Raw genomic sequence first — 19987 nt, 5'->3', positions numbered from 1 at the left:
CGGACAAAGGTCTATACGTGCCAAAAGAACGAACGACATGTGGAAAACCAAGAGAGACGGCAAGAACTACGCAGTAACACTGGGTAAGTAACTCCTTGTGCTTGCAGACGATCAAAATAATTTGAAAGTCACGTAATATATAGTCCGATTTGCAATAAATAAGTACTGCTTTATTATTTCTGCTCATGAATATGTGCGAAGATGAATTGTTCTGTGTTCAAATCATCACCCGCACGCTCCAAATCTTTGCAAATAGGGGGAAGCCAGAGGACAGGTGCGTGATAAAGACTGCCCAACATAGGAGATAATAAGAAAACACACCTTTCGTAGCCCACGTACTTCATTCTTTACGTTTCAAACGTTTTTTTTTTTTTTTTTTTTAACCGCTCGTAGAGATGCACGACGGGGTCATTTTCATATAGTGAGAGGACAGGCATATTAGCGGAATGCTGGCGAACTTTGAACACACTCTACATTCCTTTCGATCGTTATTTTGCTTAGAATCGTCGCTCGTTTCTACATACCTGCCATGGAACAGAGGTTTGGGCGTGAAATATAGCGAAGTTTAACATCGTTCAGTGGTAAAGGAAAAATGCTGTAACTAAAGCAATTACACTTTCACAATATTAATAAAGATACATACTACCCGGTACAACCGAAATAACAAAAGTTATTAATGTTGTTTTCCGGCGACGAGACAAAATTCGCGCGCGTTTTCCCATAGGAATACACAGGAAGGCTGGAAAAGCAGATTGCATGCTGTCTGCTTCAACTTGCAACCGGAAGTCCCATAGACACTAGCGCCAGCTGAGCCTCTAGCGTTTATTGTAATAACTCTATGGTTAAAATACTGGCGTATTCTATAAAATATCCAGGGAGATACGAAAGTATACACAAAATTAATGGGGTCGTCTGAGAGTCGTAAACCTTGTAAGGCGAGTGCCGCGAGTAATCTCTCAACACTCCACCTACCTATTTTTGTAATGCTAGATTTTGGAACGGTCTGGCGTCGTTGGTACCTTCGGTAGGCAACACTGACACGACAGCTCCAGGGCAATCAGCATGGCGGCTCTCTGTGGTGATTTCGAACTGTGGCTTGCTGACAAGTTACGCGCGCTCAGTATTGACCCCGACGTGTTCGGAAGCTACATCACAGGCATCCTCGAAGGAACCGAGACGGAGGAAGAGAAGTCCGAGGCCCTCCAAGGCATCCTTAGCGAAGTTTGCGTAAGAAAACCTATTTTCGGCGAACCACTGTCTCATGTTGGCTGAAAAAGCTGTGTGGTTTTTTGCCGGGTGCCTCGCCGATTTGTAGACCTTTTTATTCGCTACTCTTCCGCAGGAGGACGGAATATCGGAGGTTAAGGATGAAATCTTCAGCAAATGGTCTGCGTACACCCAGAGCCCAGCGGAAGGGAATGTTCGGGTGGACGACGAAGGTAACGCGATCGTCAGTTTGTGAACTCCGATGTTTATTTTGCTTAGCGTCGCTGGTTCTTACTCACAAAATGTCTGCGCGTTTTATTTATTTTTTCTTCCCAGGGAAGTACAACGTCGAAGCGAAGCTAGTGAGTCTCATGGAGGAACAGGCCAAATCGGTGGTTCCAGAAAAAAGCGTGACCGTCGAAGAACAAAAGTTACGGCAGGCCATACTTGCCCAGTACGCCGAGGTTTCCGATGGAGAGGAGTAAGTCTCAAGGAGTTAATTATGAATACATGGCTTGCATTGGTGTCGCATCAGCCGCCATCGCTCCGTACCACGGTCCTGTGCCCGTACTATCGCGATCATTGGGAGCGTTAAGTCCGCGCTCCTTTACTCCTTCTCCGACGCTCCAACTTTCATACTCCGAGCGCAGCGACTAAACGGAACATAGCATACAGGAGCGTGACACACCAAAACTGTCGACTAGCCGCATGAGTCACTTCCGACCGCGTGGTTAAGCATCTCGCGGATATGGGTGGCAGACGCCGAAATTATTTCGAAGATAAATTCATTAAGTCTGTTGTGGAGCAGCAGAGTAAAGTAAAAAAGACGGTGACGTTAGGAAGTTTCTACGAATATTTTCATGGTCCTGAAAGCTTTGAAGACTTACTTCGAGCACATATGTGGAAAGTTACCTTGACCAATCGGATTAGACCACGCATGTTGTTCAGATTTAAATGAAAGACAGCATCCTTGAACTCGCTTGTCGACGCAGGAAACTGTCAAACTTCTCAGATGTTCCATGGTTCCGTCTTGCAGCACGGGAAAGAATCTGTCGATGTGCTTCGCTGATACCGGCACACCGTCATTCAATAGGTATCATGTCAATTTGTTTTCAGGCAAGATGCATGAACAAACCTTTTCTGCAACGCTAACTGATGTTTTGGCTTTCCAATCTAAGTATATTGATTTTCGCTGTGCTAAGCATTCTAGAAAGGGCAGTGGTCCTGTTTTTTCATCTTGGCAATGTTTCTGTCGGTCTGCTATCGGCACACTACCGTTCGATAGATGGATTCGTTTTCAGGCGAGATGCTCAAACAAACCTTTCCTGGAATGCTCATTACTGTCTTGACTTTCAAATCAAATTGTTTTTACCTGCTATATTATGCACTATTCAACTGTAAAGCAGCAGCGGTCCACTGTGCCCTCTGTCTCAACAACGTTTCTGTCAGTGCAGCCATTTTACTCGTGAACGTGACGTCACGGAGCGCAAAGTAGTCACTCGCGCTTCAAGAAATACTCGCTGCACAAAGAGCACGCTCAAGTGTCAGTCTTGGACAGCTCTCCTGTCCGTTTAGTGAACGAAGCGCAAAACTCTCACCCTCCGGAGCGTGGGCTGAAAGTACCCAATATGAGTGTGGACACTACACCGTGTGGCCCGTAGTACTATCAATGCCCCCTGTTGAACGCTCCATAAAGTTTAGATGCAAGGGGTGTCGTTTGTGCGCACACCTCTCGTGCGTACCTGACGAGGCAAGCATTCGTAATATTCATTCGACCTGCAAAGTGGTTTATTAGTTATTTCACAGTAATAACTCGAAGCGACTCCGAACTTGCTGCAGGAAAGTTTGCAATTGATTCATGTTGCGTCATGTTGCTTTTACGGTTCCAGGGAGCGAAAAATTGTTTACGCTTGCACCACGCTAACTTCTTTTTAGTGCAGATTTGTAGTCCTTCGCTTTTGCAAAACTCGCACAAAAGTAAATATTAGGCAGTTTTAGTAGATTGTCCTGATACCTCCGTGATGCATGTGCAAAGGTGTCGGCATAGTATCCGGTGTTGTTATCAGGATCATAAAAACAATCCTAAAGCCTCCTAAAAAAAAGTTACCCTACAAAAAGAAATATATATAGATATATATAAACTATATTTGCTAGCGCACATTCCTAGCAAAAAAATGCTCGTGTTCATCTGTCAACAGTTTCGCGGTTCTGCCGACTGTTCTTCGCTGGCAGACGATCCGGAAGTGCAGAGTGGTGCAACGATCGCTGGAGACGTTGCGTCTTGTCCGCAAAACGCGTTTGTACTTCGTGGAGCAATTAACAGGGGGCACTGATAGTACCAGGGGCCACACGGAGCGGTGTTCACACTCATATTGATCGTGGCAGTACTTTCTGCGGTATACATTTGAACCATCGAATTTATTCTTCTCGGCAAGGCTTGCAAGAAGAACAAATCTATGCTGCAGAAGTTATGAGAACAGGAGCAATGGCGGCCGGTACGGTGCCACATAACGTGACATGCAAGACATGATTGCAGCAGTCGTTCTTAGCTCTGCCTAATTTTTTTTGTTTTTTTGTTATGGCTTTGCAATTGAAATTAGCAGCTGCGAGACTTCTTGCATCGCATGGCGAACTTTAGGTTGACCTGGACTGTATTAGTGACCCTGTACCAAACTTTGGCCAAAGTTTGGTACAGGGTCAGACACTGCCTACGAGGGGTGCCGCTGTTCCAGAGGGGGCATTTTCGTTTGGCCACCCCGCTTTCAGTGAGCCGCCTCAAACTCGCGATGACTAGTAGTTTTCGAAACACAATTTCCCGCGCACCGACATTTTGTTAAGCCCGTATTTGGTCACTTTATGCAGGCACCAATCATTCTTTATAAGTCTCTTAAATCGTAACTAACATATACAAGCTTACAATGTTTTGCAAGCAGAAAAGAGCCAGGCAATTGAATGTACGGGTTCGTAGCGCCTCTACTTGATGGCTTTTCTGGCAGTGCTTAATTTGACGACAATAGCGGTAGTGAGAATTCACTTTGAGGCAGGAGGAAGAAATGAAGACTGGTATTATATTGGAGATTGTAGCAGAAAGGGAAGTTTGATCAGTGACCGAGTGTACAGAGCTGTAGATGCATGAACGAACGAGAAACACTGTCAGTGCTACGAGACATCACTGCGATCTATTGGTGGCTTATTCGAAGTGGGTTCGAAATTTTGATCCCACTTTCTGGTTGCCGGACTTCCAGCGGTGCTGGCTAGATTAGCATTTCTTAGCCCCCTTGTCGACACTATACTCTGTCTCACCTTACGATGTACCGCAGGAAAAGCTACAAGTGCGAGCTCCTTGCTCTGGAGCACATCTCAGCGGCACAAGCTCTCTTGAGTTAAGAGCAGCTGCCAACGCTATGAGCTCACGCTTCTAGCCCTCGCAGCGGTACAACATAAGGTGAAACGGAGTATAGTGCCACGCGCAGTCGCACAGCAAGCTTTCTTATAGCGACACGGAGAAGTTTCATGACCAGAAGCATATTGAAAGACTGACTGTACTAAGAACCAAAGAACAGCAGGTAGCTTGCACTGACCTGGCTTTGTCCGCCACGCTGGTGATTAATCTGCTGCAAGCAAGTATTCCCCCTATCAAGCTGACTTAAGCATAGAAGCATAAGAATGAGGCAAATAGTAAGCTCGAATGGTGTTCTGTAGTAGCTGTGTTTATTATCATCCGCTCTTCTTTCCACATGATCGTGTTCACCTGCCAAAATGTACTACGCCAAACTTTAATAACTGTCACTTGCAGACAGTGGCTGCTCTATGCGGTGCCACATATCGTAGCACTTTCCGAAACACTGTGGATGCCCGCTGCTGCAGGAAGTTCTCTTACTTACTCTAATCGTGCCGTCATCTCTTGCTCGGTATTCCCACAAATGCCTGCTGTGTGGCACTGGCAGTACGGAGATCGCTCTGTTTTTGCATTACTGCTAAGTTGGGCCTACCTCAGTATTGTTAGATGTTTGTTCAGATGATATTAATACTGACAAACAAGACTCGCTACACAAGAATAACCCAGCTTTCCTCGTTGTATTGTTTTCACTGTGCGATTGCTGGCAGCCAGCTGAGAAGCCAGTGCAGGCAATGGAACTTGAGCGCAATATTCTTGTAGCATGCAGTGACTCGGATATAAACAAAAGGAAAGCCACTACAATCCAATATTTCATTTAGGGAGTCGAGCCCAGTTCCGAAAGCTGCAGCGGTGCCAGAGGCTGTCTCTGCAGCTGCCTCCACAGGAGCCCCACACAAGGAGCATTATGCTCCCAAATGTATCCTTTTGCAGTGCTTGTGTTACTCCTTGCAGCTAGGTCACCGACTTCACGCCTTCAGATGAATGATGTTTACAAATGTCAAGACGAAATCAAAATGCACCTTTGCCTTTAGGTGGGTAGCAGTTTGCCATCTTGATACTAGCAATGCCACCTATGTTCATTGCAACAAAGCTTGACACGTGCCTGCCTTTGAAGATATATGGTACTTTTCGGAATTGAGGTTTCCGTCCTCTGTCACCTTTTAGCTCTACTTCAATCACCGACGGTGGCGATTGTAGTGGCTGTGTTAATTATCAGGCAGGCCACTGCTGGCCAGTTCGAAATACATGGCTGCAGACCTGAGTTCCGTAATGGTACCCGGTGGCTACGAGGCAAAGCGTCGCCTACGGATGCCCAGGTGGCGGGTTCGCATCCCAGCTGAGTTGCCCGCAGTCTGACAGAGAAGGCGCCATTTTACCGAGAGTTTGGTTGCACATCGAAAGATCTTTAGGCGGTCGAAATTAATCCTCGGTCCTCCGCTGGTTCGTGCCAGCTGGCCCCCTTTGGTTTAGCATGTAATACCCCCTAAATTGGACCATGTTCTGCAGTCCTGACCACCTTTTTCTACGTTGAAAAGCAAAGCAGGTCGTTTTCCGCCTCGAAATTCTCAAGTTTAGAGTTCTGGTTGGGGTACCAAACTCATGCGCGACGGTTTGCCAAGAGTCGCTGTCCATCGTCGTCGTCTGCGTTCCGCTTGCCCGTCCCTTCCTTCCTTGACTTGATGCCAACCCCAAGTGCTGGCGCGCAACACCAACGCCGAGACGGTCGCGCATGCCGAGAAGGAGAAGCGTGAGCTGAGCAAACAAGAGCACGAACGCAAGAAGGCGCAGGACAAGCTAAACAGAGAGAAGCAAAAGCAGCAGCAGCAGGATCGCAAGGACAAAGAGCGCAAACGCACGCAGAAGGGAGAACGGCGGCGGTAGCACCGACTTGGCGAGTCGATCCCGTTCCACTTCTTGTTACTCCCCCGCGAGTCCTCCTAATACTCCCCCTTTGATGCCCTCTTCTCCGTTCCCTCCTTTGCTTCTCAGCGATGTTGTGCTGCTACACGGTTGTAACGCGCATCGGTGCCTGTTTATGCGGTCGGTGCTGCCTGGCTGCGAGGTTGTTACGCCTTTATGTGCTGTTCTGTTGTGCACACGTGTTCGTTTGCTAGTTCCGGGCAGTGTAGGCGCAGGACCCGGATCCTCGGCGACCCTAGCAACAGCTTTTGCACGTCAGAAGTCTTGACGTCACGAGGTACTATAATAAATAAATGTGAATTGCCAAGAGAAGCAAACTTTAAAACGATTGCGATTTTGAACTGCAGTTTCAGCAGGAATGCGAAAATTAGTCTGTCTCCTCAAAACGCCAAGATTCGCTCTTTGTGCTCCCTCTTTTCTTTTGGTGAATGTCTTGTTCTTGTTTGCCATTCACTTGTGTGTCTTGTGGGTGTGTACGCAGTTATCTCTTTGTGTATTGTGTGTACTGCAGTTACCCAAGATACTTTCCCCATTCAACATTTTTTTCTTTATTTTTTTTTTTTTTGTGGTGGTTCAACTTGAAATTTGTTGAACCGAAGCTACATTAAAAGTTGGAGGGCAAAGTCTCTGCACGCAAAAGCCTCCCTAAAAAAACTGAATGGGGAAGAAAATAGATTTCGGATTTCCCAGAGTCAAAAATCTGTCATAAAGTCCGAGGTTCCACGTTTTCGGTGTTCATTTTGACCAAAATCTCCGAGCAGTTGTTTTTTTTACATTTATTTTCATTACCATATTCAACGCTTTTCTGTGTTTCTATATCGCCGAAGAGTTGATTAGTCGATTTCTCGTACCTATATTGATGGTGGTTTGTTAATACCCACAATTTTTTCACTATCAGGCACGTCCATGGTATCATAAAGAACTAGGAATCATTAATTGCTTCACATCAGCGTGTTACAAAAGAGCACGTTTATGAGTATAGTATACTTTCTAATTCCTGTTACTCAACTGGATGGGCTCCTTTTTGTTATATATTCTGTATAGAACATTCTCTTGGCACTCATACTCAAGACTGGAATAGTCAAGATGTTCAGTACCATGTTTAACAAACATGACCAGTCGGAAGCAGCACTTCTTGAAAGTGATTGCATTGAATGCTATTTCTAGAAATGATGTCTTGAGGGTGTCATTATTACACAAATGAACGCGGTAGACGAGTTTGTACAAATCAAAGCCTACAGAAGCTCGAGTTCCAGGGTTGGGTTCAACATGCGTGGTTTAAACTAGGGAGGCACTAAATTGTTGTTGAAGCGCATCTCGTGCGGTGGTTCCTAAGCTTATCCGTGCAGAATATCGCTTGTTAACGAACAAACCTTCGTTTGTAAGGAACGAAGCTGCTTTAGGATGTTGTGACTTGTCTGCCGAACCGAACTTGGCACCACTTGGTTCAGCGTCCTAATGGTGCACTTCAACGTCGTTCCATTTTAAAAGAGCTGCTCTAACACGAATCATGTGATGGGCACATCATAAACGGGAGTTATTTTAAACTGATAAAGGTAATTCAATACTGCCTCCAAAGTGAACAAAAGCTCTACAAGTAGGCATTGCTCACACATCTACTGATGGCTTTTTTATTTAAATTTTTTTTTTATCAAAATGCAACACAAAAAACTAGACCCCCCTTCCTTTTTTCCTTCCCACTTCCTGACGTATTTATTTATTTAAATTTAAAACATCCCTCCACTGCGGTTAAGCAATGGAAATAAACTCCAAAATATAATCTTTTTTAAATAGGTATTAGATTGATAATGCAATTAATGCAAAGGTGCAAGCAATCTGGACAAGAATGATAATGAACCCTGGAGAAGGGGAACAAGAGGGTCAAAGGACAAACACAAATCTCCAAACACAGCTAGGCGACTCCAAACACAGCTAGGTGGGGTATTAGATGGTTGCCATTTTGGGGTACATCGGTTCAAACCAAGTTTACGAAAAAGAACTTGGCGGGCAATTCTTGGCCCTCCTTTGGTGAACACCGAGAAAGCTAAACCCTACCTATGAAGGTGAAAATGACAACAAAGTTTTAATCTCTCGGTGCATTTGCATGTAATGATTTAATCTTAAGTGTTGAACCATAGCTGATGGGACATGAACCCAATGCCGGTGATCGGTATGTAGGCTGATCATCCATCTTTGAGATTATTGAAGCTGCAAAAGAAAAAGAATGTTTCTATTTTGTTTTCAGAATTGACTAGATGAATGCTCGTTTTTGCCCCAACAAATTGTGAAAGGTTGCCAACCATTCGCATGAAATGTCAACCATGTTTCACACCACTGTCATTACGATGGTTTGAAAACCATTGCAAGCTGTTTGCGGTACTCCGTGGCATTTGTGTTCAAATAAGGCAGCTCACAACACTAATTTTTTTTCATTCAGTGTCAATTTAATAATTAGTGGATGTGTGAAGCCAGTGTTCAGGGCTGACTCTTTTTTGGGTGGATCTGTATTGAGCGAGTTACATTTCCTAGCTGCTGTGTTTTTCTTTTTAGAGTCGAACCTACACATTTGTACATGTGATGGGTGTACCATTTCTAGCAGTAGTGTTTTAAAGATGAATACAAGCATGGCCATATTTCGAATCGGTTTATCCTATTGGCGCGGCAGTTGTTTCTAGACTGACGTGAAGAGTTCATGGTACCACGGTGATGGTTACTCTTGCCCATGTTGGCGGATTGCTGCTGGTCCTTTGCAAGAACCCGAAAGAGGGACAAAAAGCATTTGGAATGTGTGTCGCAGAAAATATGTAGACTAAAGAAAACTATATTTTAGAACTGCCCCAGTACTTATGCTGCACCATGTTGTCGAAGCGGAGACTGTTTCTCGCATAAAGAGAATCAGTTGGAAGAGAGGACATTTGTGATTCTAAATTTCCCTTGCAATGTAGGCTTTGGGTTGATTGAAATTTCTCAGATCTTTATTTATTTTGTGTTACATGCTTTGAGGCAGTTAGCAAAAAAAAAAGTGTTTTCATCCTATATATTACTGATGTTTTCATCTTAGCGTTCCAGCTAGTAAAATCAAATAGTTTCCAAGTGCAACCATTGATCTTAGCTGGCATGGAGTGTTTTGCACACTAGCGTTAAAGTGGTTCAGTGAACTATGTCGTGACCTTAATGCCCCAATGGACACTCGTTAAAAAAAATATTGCATTGTTATGGGCTTCGAGAGTGAGCCACGCCTCTACAGTATACAGCACTGCAGGTATGCAAAGGTAAAACTAAAATGCCGCATATTTTTAACATCACTAGAAAATTTAATCCCCAAACTTGGAGTTTACATACACTGTGTTTATGACTTTTTTTTTTTTTTTTTCCTTCTCTCAAGAGAAGGATCTTTTTCCTGTTGTGCACAAAACATGCAAAGCTCTCGCAGTTTGGAAGGGAGGAGGATAAGATGATTATCTGCCTTGCAGAAGAAAGTCTTTTTACCTTCTGTAAATTGTATGAATGGATTGATAAAGGGTGCCAGGTCTTTCTTTAATCTACCCATATGAGTTGCAGGCATTTTATGGTTTAGTGACGTAGAGAACGAAGGGGAGGGGGGGAGGGAGGAAGGAAGGTATAGGGGGCAAAAGTCTGCCAAAAATCACCTGCCAAGCGTTTTTTTTTTCTTTAGGGGCGGGTTTTTGTATTATAGAATAAATCTTACTCTGCATTAAAAAACAACAACAAAGATTTGAAATAGCAAAGCAGTTTTGTGCTACTGGCAGAAAAGACTACATCATAAAATCTAGGGGCTCGAAGTTACTATCCATTGTTTTAAAGAACCTACTGGAAAGTGTTACTCTTCAAGACTGTTACATGCACAACACAGTGCGTCTCTAGCATAGTGTGGTGTTCCCTGAAAAGGGTATGCTCTCTTTTAAAGCCATGGGTTTTCAATTGTACCTTTCTATAGCAAAGTAGAGTTGAGGTATGCCTGTAATACCAGTACAGGGATTAGGGGAATGCACGTAGCAAAGTGACAAACAAAGCTGATCTTACAATGGAGGCTTTTTTGTATTTTACGCATGCCATACAGGAATTGACATGGCCCTAATTCATGGAACTTGTACCTCTGATGCATGGTCACACATGTGTCGTGCCCATAATCGCGAATCAACATCCTACGTTACATTATCGATTTTTGGAGCGCGTCATTAAGCAGCGCTTTCGAGGCGGAGTGAAAAGAAACAGTCTCTTTCTTTTGAGTCCAGGTTGCGTTCGTCATGTGATATTTTGGAGAGAAAACGAAATGGGACCGTCTCTGTAGTCTGTGTACGTTTTGACGCAACCCACGTTTTTCGGCCCAGTCAACAACTACTACTACCACCTTCATGGTGTATTTTTAGTTGAGAGTATATTTAAGAGAAATGAGCAGTTGCAGACAATAAAGAATCCTTGTCGGTTGTGACCGGTCGTCTTTCCTCTACGTCGTTGCGGCGAAGGAGCACACCGCTCTTCACAGGACGACTTTCAGTCGCGGGACGGTGAGCTTGCTGAAGTCAGTGTTCTCCATTGCCTTGTATTCGGAGGAGAGGCTCGAGAGACTGGAAAGTCCGTCAACGAAGTGGCAGTCCTCCATCGAATCCACTTGAAGAAAGTGGTGCACGTGTGCCTGCAACGCGTGGAACGAAGCATATGTTACATGCGAGTCGTAAAGCATGTTACGTTTTATAACTTGGACTTTTTTTTTTTGCCTGAGTTCACTATGCTAGCTATGGTTGGGGAAAGTGAAGGCAGCAGACCGGGGCAGATTGACGGGTCAGGCTTGGGGGGAGGGGGAGGCATTCGGCTTGGGGAGGGGGGGGTGGGGGCTTTGCCGAGATATGACGTTACGCCCGAAACATTGCCCAGGTCTTTTTTGTTCATCCAATATTTGCTATGTCACCAAAAACTAAACTTTCAACTGGTGTATATCAACTTTTTCATTTAAAAAAGTTGACCTTGAAGGGCTTAAAGGGGGGGAGGGTTGCACCCCCCTTTAAGTCTTCCAAAGCCGTTTCTGGCAGCAGGTCTGGTGCATCCAAAACGTGTTGCGACGCCTTTGAGCCCATTACGCTGCACATACATGATTGTGTAATGCCTCGGAAGGTTCCTGGCACAAAGTGCAACAGAATTAAACTAATGTGTACCAACATATATAAGTTGCGTTTTGGCAATGTGCTAAAAGGGCACTTCACTTCGTAACAGCACTACATTTCCTAGCATCAATCATTGTGCAAAAGTTTACCTTTTTCTCCTCTAACACCAGAGCGTTTTCAGAATTCCTTTTTCGTCGCCACACCTGCAAACTAAATCGGCACACCGGAAGATGTCGCCTCGGGTGCACTCGTTGGAAACGTTCCACGCCCTACGATCCAAACGTCCGAAGTCAATCTGGAGTCCCTCGTGTGGCTTGTTTGTCCAGGATTCAGGAAGCGACGGCGGCTTCTAGTATGTTACTGGAAGGTGTGAATCTGCTCACCTTGCGGTTGTACAGCCTGAGGAACCGCGACTGCATCTGTCCCAGCGTGTGGTGAAAGGCGGTGGTGTTGGAGAGGGTGAGCAGGGAGTAAGGGTGCCCCACGGGTGCCACTGAACAGAGACCAGTCTTCCAACCGTCCCGGTTCCAATGCACAAACCGCACGTCCTCTCGGATCCTGAATGCCCCGACCCATAATTTACCTACTTGCCCGTTTTTCTTTCCAAAGCATTTTTCGCAAGTGGCTGTACCCACGTGGACTCCGTTTCACCTTACAATGGACCTTAGCGGATGCTGCTAGCCACTCCAGTCAATCCAGCGCTGTAAATGCGTCGCGTGACGTGCAGATTGGCGCCAATGGCTTGCAGTGACTTCTGCGGTCCTTTTCAAGGTGAAACAAAGTATAGCTGGGCATGTTCGTGGTCTCCAAATAAACGGTGACAGCTGCGTTAGCCACTGAGATGACCAGGAAACCAAGTGGGAGGAACCAGCTGCACTCCATTTAACCTTACGATAGACTGCAGAAAATGCTACGAGCCATCGAAGACAATCCAGTCCTGTGAGAGTGTCACTTGACCTCCGGGAGTGGGCACGGCGCAAAGGTGATGCAAAGTCGCACGGTACGTTCACAGTGACAAATTGGCCCGTAAGGCTCGTGGCGTCTGCTGTGGCTCGTTGCGATGTGAAACGGAGTACAGTAACATTGCAAGGTAACCGGAGGAGTGGTACCGAAATGAGGTCAATCCAACAGCCACTGCGTATGTTATACGGCGGAGATGTACGTCAAGGCTATAGCCTTTAGAGGTTTTTCTCACGTTGCCTGACAGTCCCAGGGACAAACCTGATTCCACTTGGAAGGATCTGTGAAGTATGGATCAGTAAGGTCGATGACGCAACTGTACAACACAGTTTGAAAGAAAGACGGAGCACGAGAAACGTTACATTTTGGAGAAAGTAATGAGCTCCGAGACCGGAAATGTCTACCATAAAATACTGGAGAAGCGCGCACCCCACTTTCACTGAAAACTTGGCTGGTCTAGATATGGGTGCTTGTCCGGTGAAATCGGGCGCTAAAGTACAATTTGCAGAATTGCAAAGTTTGTGAAATGTTCTTAGCGAGGGCTTGAACTAAGTGGGCGCATCTGCGGTATTTTAAGGTATGTGCGCGCCAAGAGCAAAGTTGAACGGTTACTTCAGATGTGACCAATTAGAGCGTAAGTTTAGAACTTTAGTGCATTCGAGGTGGATTATCCAGACTTCAATGCCACAGTTGGACCGCACCGATGATGCGCAACGGTGACCACCGAAATGCCTTGGGGGTGGGAGGGGGGCCACCAACCTGTCCAGGTTTCGGCGCATGTCCGAGATGCCGACGCTTCCCCTGGCGAGAAGTGCGCAGGCCAGCTGAACGCCTCGCTTCACGTCGCACTGCACCAGTTGCTGCTGACCGCTGAACGCATCCGTGAACATCTGATCCAGCCTGCGTCGACCCAGAACACAGCAAACCGTAATCCTCTCGTCTGCCAGGCTTAAAATGTCGCCAGGCTGCTGGAGGGACCATGAAATGAAAACAGTTCTACAGAGGTACATATCTGGAGCTGCTGAATTGTCACGAAGTGATACTACATCTAATGATGCCTGCTTGGTCTGGTGAAACAAAGCTAAATTAGTGAATAAAGCTCGCTTATTATTGGTGAGTGGTTAAAGGAGCTGTGCAACAATTTCAGGGCTTTGCTAAAATAATTGTGGAAGTTGATGCCTGACACTTCTGAAGTGAACTACAAAAAAGATTTTGCCTGGATACCCTAGTTTTTATTTTAAAAAAATGAAAAAGATCCAGGTTTTTGCCGCCTCTCAACTCGTACATCGTCTTCTGGGTCGCGTGCGCAGTGACGTTGAGGGGGTAGGCGCGGGGTTCCGGTAAAATTCTCTCTTTAGAGCCATCAGTGAGCAGTGAGAACTCATCCGCTCGCGACCGCGTGACCAAGTGCTGGCGGGTGACGCAAGAACAAAGGAGGAAAGTCTCATCAGAGTCCGGCCATAGGCGTCCGGCCCTGTCCCCCTCCCCCTCCAGCTTCTGGCGGCTGTTCGTCGCAGCAGCAGATGGAGCTGACAGTGTTGTGGACCTAGGATAGATGGCACTGCTAAAACTTCGTATAATAAAAGTTTTGTCGATGATACCAGGTTTTTGACGCATTTATGTTTGGAACGACAAGATTTATAGAAAAGTTACCTTTTATCGAGCAGGTATTCGCACAACTTGCTATCTTTCTACAAGATGTAGAAACGTCATGCCGCGTGTTTCTCATGGCCGCCGCTCGAAGCTGTAGGTCGCGTAATATTCAAAGTTTTGCCTCGCTATTACGCGGCGGAATCGCAACATTTCAATGAAAGGAGGTGTGCTTTCTGTCATTTGTGACAAGGTGAACAATATCAAAAGCAGAAGATGCCAATTCTTTCATTGTTAAAATCGTTGCACAGCTCCTTTAAGAACCTAGTACATGCTCCGCCTCTAGCACATACTCTGTGCCTTCCACCGGGCTTTGGCCGCATATGTGGCGAAGTATTGCCAAGTGCAGAAAAGTCGTCCTCCAGGCGGAGCATCTACAAGGGTCCTAACTTGTCTTAGATTATAGTTTGATGCCTTATTTATGTCGCCTCGGCCAGTCGAGCGAGATCGGGTGAAGCTCAGAGTTGCACCAGTTAAACGAGGCACTGCAGCTAAAAGCAATTCACTGCTCACTTGTTTCGTGAGCAAAGAGAGTTGCGTGTATCCACGAGACGTTTGTGGCTGCACCAACTTTAGCCAAGAAGCTACCCGCGGGACATCCGTTTGACACCGCCACGATGCCTAAGCTCTCAGTCTGACGCTTTTTGAACGTCAAGCGACTCGCGTGACAGCGGGACGTGATATCATCCGACAACTGCAGGAAGGGTATTTCATACTTCCGGGGTGGGAGATCAACATCGAGGAGGGAGTAGAGGGGAGTGACGCTGGAGACGAAGAAATGCAGCCTCGGGTACGGGACCAGATTGGTGCAGATGTCGTTCAGGTCCACGTTGAGGCTGCCTGAGAATCGCGCTGAACTGCAACAACCAACCGGCAGAATTAATGCCCGCCCTGTTGAAATTCACGGTATTTTCTGATGTGTAAGTCACACATTTTTTTTCTCTTGTAAATTTCTGTTGGTGCATTTTCTACAATAATGTAACTTATGTGTTTTTTTTTTTTCACATTCAAGAATGGACTGTGCAAGATGTAGGCTGTATTGACATTTATGACGAAGAAGGAATGGCTTCTGGCGGTACAAAGTTTTGCGACATAAATCTGCTGCAGCAGAAACTGTACATCATCCCTGTGACTTGTATGAAGGCGCGTAGTGGTACCAACCCTTTTTTGACGACTGCTGTTTATGGTGGGATGCTACTTAATAGACCAAAAAATATGGTACTACTGTTGACGATAGGGCTAGCAAGCTTACGATGTCAACGAGAAAGTTTTCCGACAAGTATTTACGTAGTATGCACAATTAGTTAATCAATGAAGGGGGTATTGGGAGAGGAGTCGATTTACTATAACAGTAATTTGCCCCCCCCCCCCCCCCCCCCCCCCCCTTCTGTTGTTATCGGTTTCCAAGCCCACCATTCCATTTGATGATACTTAAGATATTTGGGATTCACTGCTTCGTGGGACGGCTGCCAAGCGTTGTTGCATCTATGCAAGGCGGCTTCTCTGTCTTGAAAATGCCTAGCAATGCCAAGCTAGTCTTTGAGCCGGGACGTTATAATGCAGCTGCTGCAGGCTGGCAACAGAGTGTATACCTTGTGAGGTTGAGGAGCAAGTTGGCCACAATGTTGTTCATTTGGTCGAAAGGACGGGCTTTCTGGCAGAGAATGGAGTCCTTGGAACTCGCCAGCGTTGTTTTGGTCTTCAACCCCATTTTGAGGATGCGGTTACAGACATTCATCAGTGCCTGTAAAACACAACCAAAGGCATTCATGTGCAGTGGTGCTAAAACAAGAGTGTTGCCCCCCCCCCCCCCTTTTCCTGTCAACATTTCAGACACTTCTACATAAATGTTTGGGGAAGAGGAGGAAAATCCCACTCTTACTACCATCCTCCCGCCTAAAGGACCTTACACCCCCCCCCCCCCCCCCCCCCCCTTTCCTAAAAACTTCTGGCACCCCTCCTTATGGGTTCCTTTACTGCTCTAAGAGCATTTTCTGATTCGACAGTGGACCCTCAAAGCATTGATTCTGACAAACACCTGCATGTTGTTTTTTTCACTTATGTTTTCATTTTCTAAATGATATTAGAATAGTGACAGCGTTTCTAAACGAGTGGTGTTCAAATAATGGGTCCGCAAGCTGCTTTCTGACTTGGTGACAGTTGAGTGTGCTTCTCTGCAGTGCAGACACGCACTGTACAGAAGTGTGGTTACACAATGCGAAGATGTTGAAAGCTGTGGGGAATGAACCTTTGGTTTATATGCTCGTTCATTTATTTATTTCTCGTTTGATGATTACACCCCGTTTGTAAAGTTTTTCTTTAAATTCCAGTATAGTCGCGCACTTTTCGATCAGACTGGTCCAGTGCAAGCATGAAAACAAATGCATGTGGATTTCTCGTGCTGCCGCTTTCCTGCAGTGCACCTCTGCTGACGGAGAAGCACTATTTCCAGGAGAACATGCTGGCAAACATTTATATTCTTTAAACAAAAACAAATTTTTGTATACAAGGCCTCCACTCATGCTATAAATTGTTGCAACATTGCAAGCATATACGGTATGCGCTATGAATAAGTTCAGCTCTGGCAGTTTACTCATTCCCTATGTGTTTGTTCGTAACTTACATCTCATGTGATATTACCTTCAAGGACAGATAGTATCAGCATCTAGGCTGTTAAATGACGTGGAAGCGCATGAGAATTTGTTTTCAAAGCTAATTACCAGCTGATACAGTTCGGCTTGAAGCAATGTTTAAGCTGATATGACAAATTCCTAAGACGTCAACTCTGAAGAAAAGGAATTGTAGGATGAACTTGAGAAGATAACTATACTAAATTCAAGCGATTGTCAGCCTTGAGTCTTTTTAAAAAAGTGGGTGCCAGACTTAAAAAATTCCGTTCTTAGAAATGGCACCTACTTGATGACACAGCACTCTTTACGAACTTAGCGATAACCGTAACTTTCGAGAGTGAAAAAATCCCCATAGCATGCACCCCTGGGAACCATTGCTATACAATGGGAATTGGTGAAGAATAAAATAAAGGCTCGCACAATCAACACTCTGCCTTAAAGGGATGCTAAACCAAACATTTCAGTGTCTATAGAAAGTGGTGCATTATCTTTCCACGAGTCAGCAGCCGCCGGTATGCGCGAGCACACGCAACGAAATTGACGTCCTCATATCCCCCATTCATGCTTAATAGGCTTGAATGGGGGATATGATGACGTCAATTATGTTGCATGTGCTCGCGCACACCGGCGGCTGCCGACTCATGGGAAGATAGTGCGGCACTAATTATAGCCACTGAAATGTTTGGTTCAGCATTCCTTTAGTGGATTAGTAACATCCTTGGCAGCAAGACAGATCTAATAAGCTGGGTCACAGAAAAGAGGTTTACTTCATTCTCGACAGGACAGGAGCAGTCTGCAAACTCCGTGATCTTCTCCAGTGCAAACACGGTGTTGTAGGGCGAAGTTATGACATCGTCAGTGGCGGACGGAAACACAGGAATGTCAAACCTGTTAGCGCAAAGGGAGAAAGCAGTTTTTGATGCGATGAACATGCAGCATGCAGAATCTAAATATAAGTTTTGAGAGAGGTACCAAACAGAGAATCGACACAACTGAACAAGCAAACAGCAAACATCACTGGAAAAGCCCAATGCAGTCAACAATGACTGAAACATTGTCGTTAGCTAGGACAGTGATGTGTACGATTTAGCGGCTTTGATTTCCATTTGTATGTGCTGTTTTTTTCATGGTCCACTACCACTTGGGCCAGTTTATGACCTTGTTGAAGGTTCTAATAGACGCTTTGTGGCAGCCGTGTGTGGGCACCACCACAACCGACCTTCAGTTTTTCTATTTTCTTATTCCATTTACTTCACTTAGGTAATCATTACCACAGCAGGAAAAGTTCTCCCCAGCATAGGCCTTTGTGGAGGCTTGTCGTCGCCCGATTCAGTGGCTCAACACCTTGGTAAGACGAGAAGCGGTCAGCAATGATGGCTGTAATCTGGCATGAGTGCAACGCGTCTATAAGCTACGGATCCTTACCTGTGAAAGAAACTCGATTTAGAGCCTTCCCCTTAAAGTTCCCATACAGACAAAGTGAGACCTGCAAGATACTCCGCAGGTACCACATATGATCCATGCAGTGCTTCCAGCCTGGAGACACTTCCCTGTGTACTTGCTCGCGTAAGAAAAAGGTAACTCAGAAAAGACAGAGTTTCCTCGATGCTCGGAATGCACTACAAAAACTTGTGGTTATTGTGGAGGTGGTGCAAACATTTATAAAAACGCGAAGATTGTCTCACCTGAATACACCTGGGAACTCTTCACTAAGCATCTCGAGCACAGCCGTTCCAAGGCCAGAACCCGTGCCTTGAACATAAAACAAATTCATTCTCTAGGCATTGCAACGAGGGACTGCACACTTCAATGAGCATTTCCACATCCAAAATTCAATTTCTCTCCTCATAGTCTTACAGTCATTGACATGGAGCCAGTGAGCAACTTTTGAGGGTTCGTAGCCTTTGACAGGTACACCCGTGAGCGATATGAAGGTGAACAGCCCTCCTCTTGTTTTTGACGCTCCTGCAAGTTTTGGAACAAGCTCTGTTCCAGAAGAGCGCTAGAACACAAAGTTTAGACCCCAAGCCACGTACCATTTGAGACGTTGAGAATTAATATAGCTTTAGGGAGCTGTAAAACGGGCAAGAAACCAGGTAAGGTGTTCACCTTCATATTGCCGGCGGGTGTACTCTAGTGTGGCAAGTCAACACTCGTTTACAGTGACCCGATTATGCAACAAATTTATTTAACAAAAGAATTCCACTAAAGAATGTGTGGTACCTACCACCACCCAACGAATGAAGCAAGAAGAAACCTTGCAAACAGTCGCAGAGTTCGGCCTCCCGGCGAACCTTTTCCATAATCTCAGATCCATACTTCGATCCATATTCGTGGAATCCAACCGCCCTAGACGGTAGAGAAACGGAAGTGTCTAAATAATTCTGTTCTGCGTGCGCGAGAAGTTTGTCAGCCCCTGTGGGGCGTTCGGTGTCTCTACTGTAGATGAGAAATTTAGCCAGTGTAGTACCGTCGCTAGCCTGGTGTCTTCAACAAGCATCGTGCAGTAGTGATACACGATCACACACCGGTGTGGCGCTCATCCAGATAGAAACGAGCAGGGGCGTTTACCCCTGCCATTTCGATAGAACCCAGGATTCCTGGGTTCTGCAGCATGGGCTTTTGCTCTGAGCTGTGGTGCGCCAACGCGCTCGGCCACCGATGCTCTCCGAGTTTCCGGCTTTTCCATACGACGTGCAACAAAACAAGTGCCCAGCTTACTCACCAGTTATTTCCGGAGCCAGAGACATCGGTGACGAACTGATGACTGCTGAACATGTTTCCCAGGGGCGTTCGCAGCACTGAATTGATGACGCCTTCTTCCATGTCGACCATGACCGCCTTTGAAAATTTGTTGGAAGCGTAAGTTACAATTGGGGTTTCTCCGTTAACGCGGATAGGCCTTGAATGGTAAAGGGATGCTGAACCGAAATTTGGAACTCGCAAACCAAGGAGGGAGCGATAGGTGGGACGCTGCAAAACCCGAAAACACCACTCGTACTGCGATATCTCGAACGGTTGGCCGTATTTTTGGCAAAGAAGTGATCGGTTCAACACGGCCGAAGAGGCCAACGAGACATGCACGTCGCGGTTCTCGT

The 19987-nt window shown here is 45.8% G+C and overlaps 2 protein-coding genes across 3 annotated transcripts in view; one reads left to right on the top strand and one right to left on the bottom strand.

The window, feature by feature from the left end:
- Nucleotides 1–1014: 1014 nt before the first annotated feature.
- Nucleotides 1015–10979, top strand: LOC8026195 (coiled-coil domain-containing protein 43). Its single transcript, XM_029968574.3, has 5 exons — nt 1015–1227; nt 1343–1439; nt 1543–1687; nt 5425–5522; nt 6300–10979. Exons 1-5 carry the CDS (start codon nt 1063–1065, stop codon nt 6485–6487), a joined length of 693 nt encoding a protein of 230 aa, XP_029824434.2. The 5' UTR covers nt 1015–1062; the 3' UTR covers nt 6488–10979.
- Nucleotides 10900–19987, bottom strand: part of LOC8026191 (tubulin epsilon chain) — a 14877-nt gene continuing 5789 nt past the window's right edge. Inside the window, exons 4-12 of one of the 2 annotated variants that reach the window (XM_029968556.4) lie at nt 19615–19730; nt 19117–19238; nt 18575–18641; nt 17657–17777; nt 15852–16003; nt 14976–15116; nt 13369–13509; nt 12033–12207; nt 10900–11183 (exon numbers count right to left, since the gene is read on the bottom strand). In XM_029968556.4, coding sequence (XP_029824416.2) covers nt 11028–11183; nt 12033–12207; nt 13369–13509; nt 14976–15116; nt 15852–16003; nt 17657–17777; nt 18575–18641; nt 19117–19238; nt 19615–19730 — 1191 coding nt within the window. In that variant the 3' untranslated portion in view covers nt 10900–11027. The remainder of the gene's footprint in view (nt 11184–12032; nt 12208–13368; nt 13510–14975; nt 15117–15851; nt 16004–17656; nt 17778–18574; nt 18642–19116; nt 19239–19614; nt 19731–19987) is intronic. The other variant, XM_029968562.4, reaches the window with a different exon arrangement.

Source organism: Ixodes scapularis, unplaced genomic scaffold (assembly GCF_016920785.2).
Source record: "Ixodes scapularis isolate PalLabHiFi unplaced genomic scaffold, ASM1692078v2 PGA_scaffold7__128_contigs__length_106722199, whole genome shotgun sequence".
In the NCBI taxonomy this organism is placed as follows: Eukaryota; Metazoa; Arthropoda; class Arachnida; order Ixodida; family Ixodidae; genus Ixodes; species Ixodes scapularis.
Note: the sequence above shows the minus strand (reverse complement) of the source record. Positions and strands in the feature narration are given on the sequence as shown.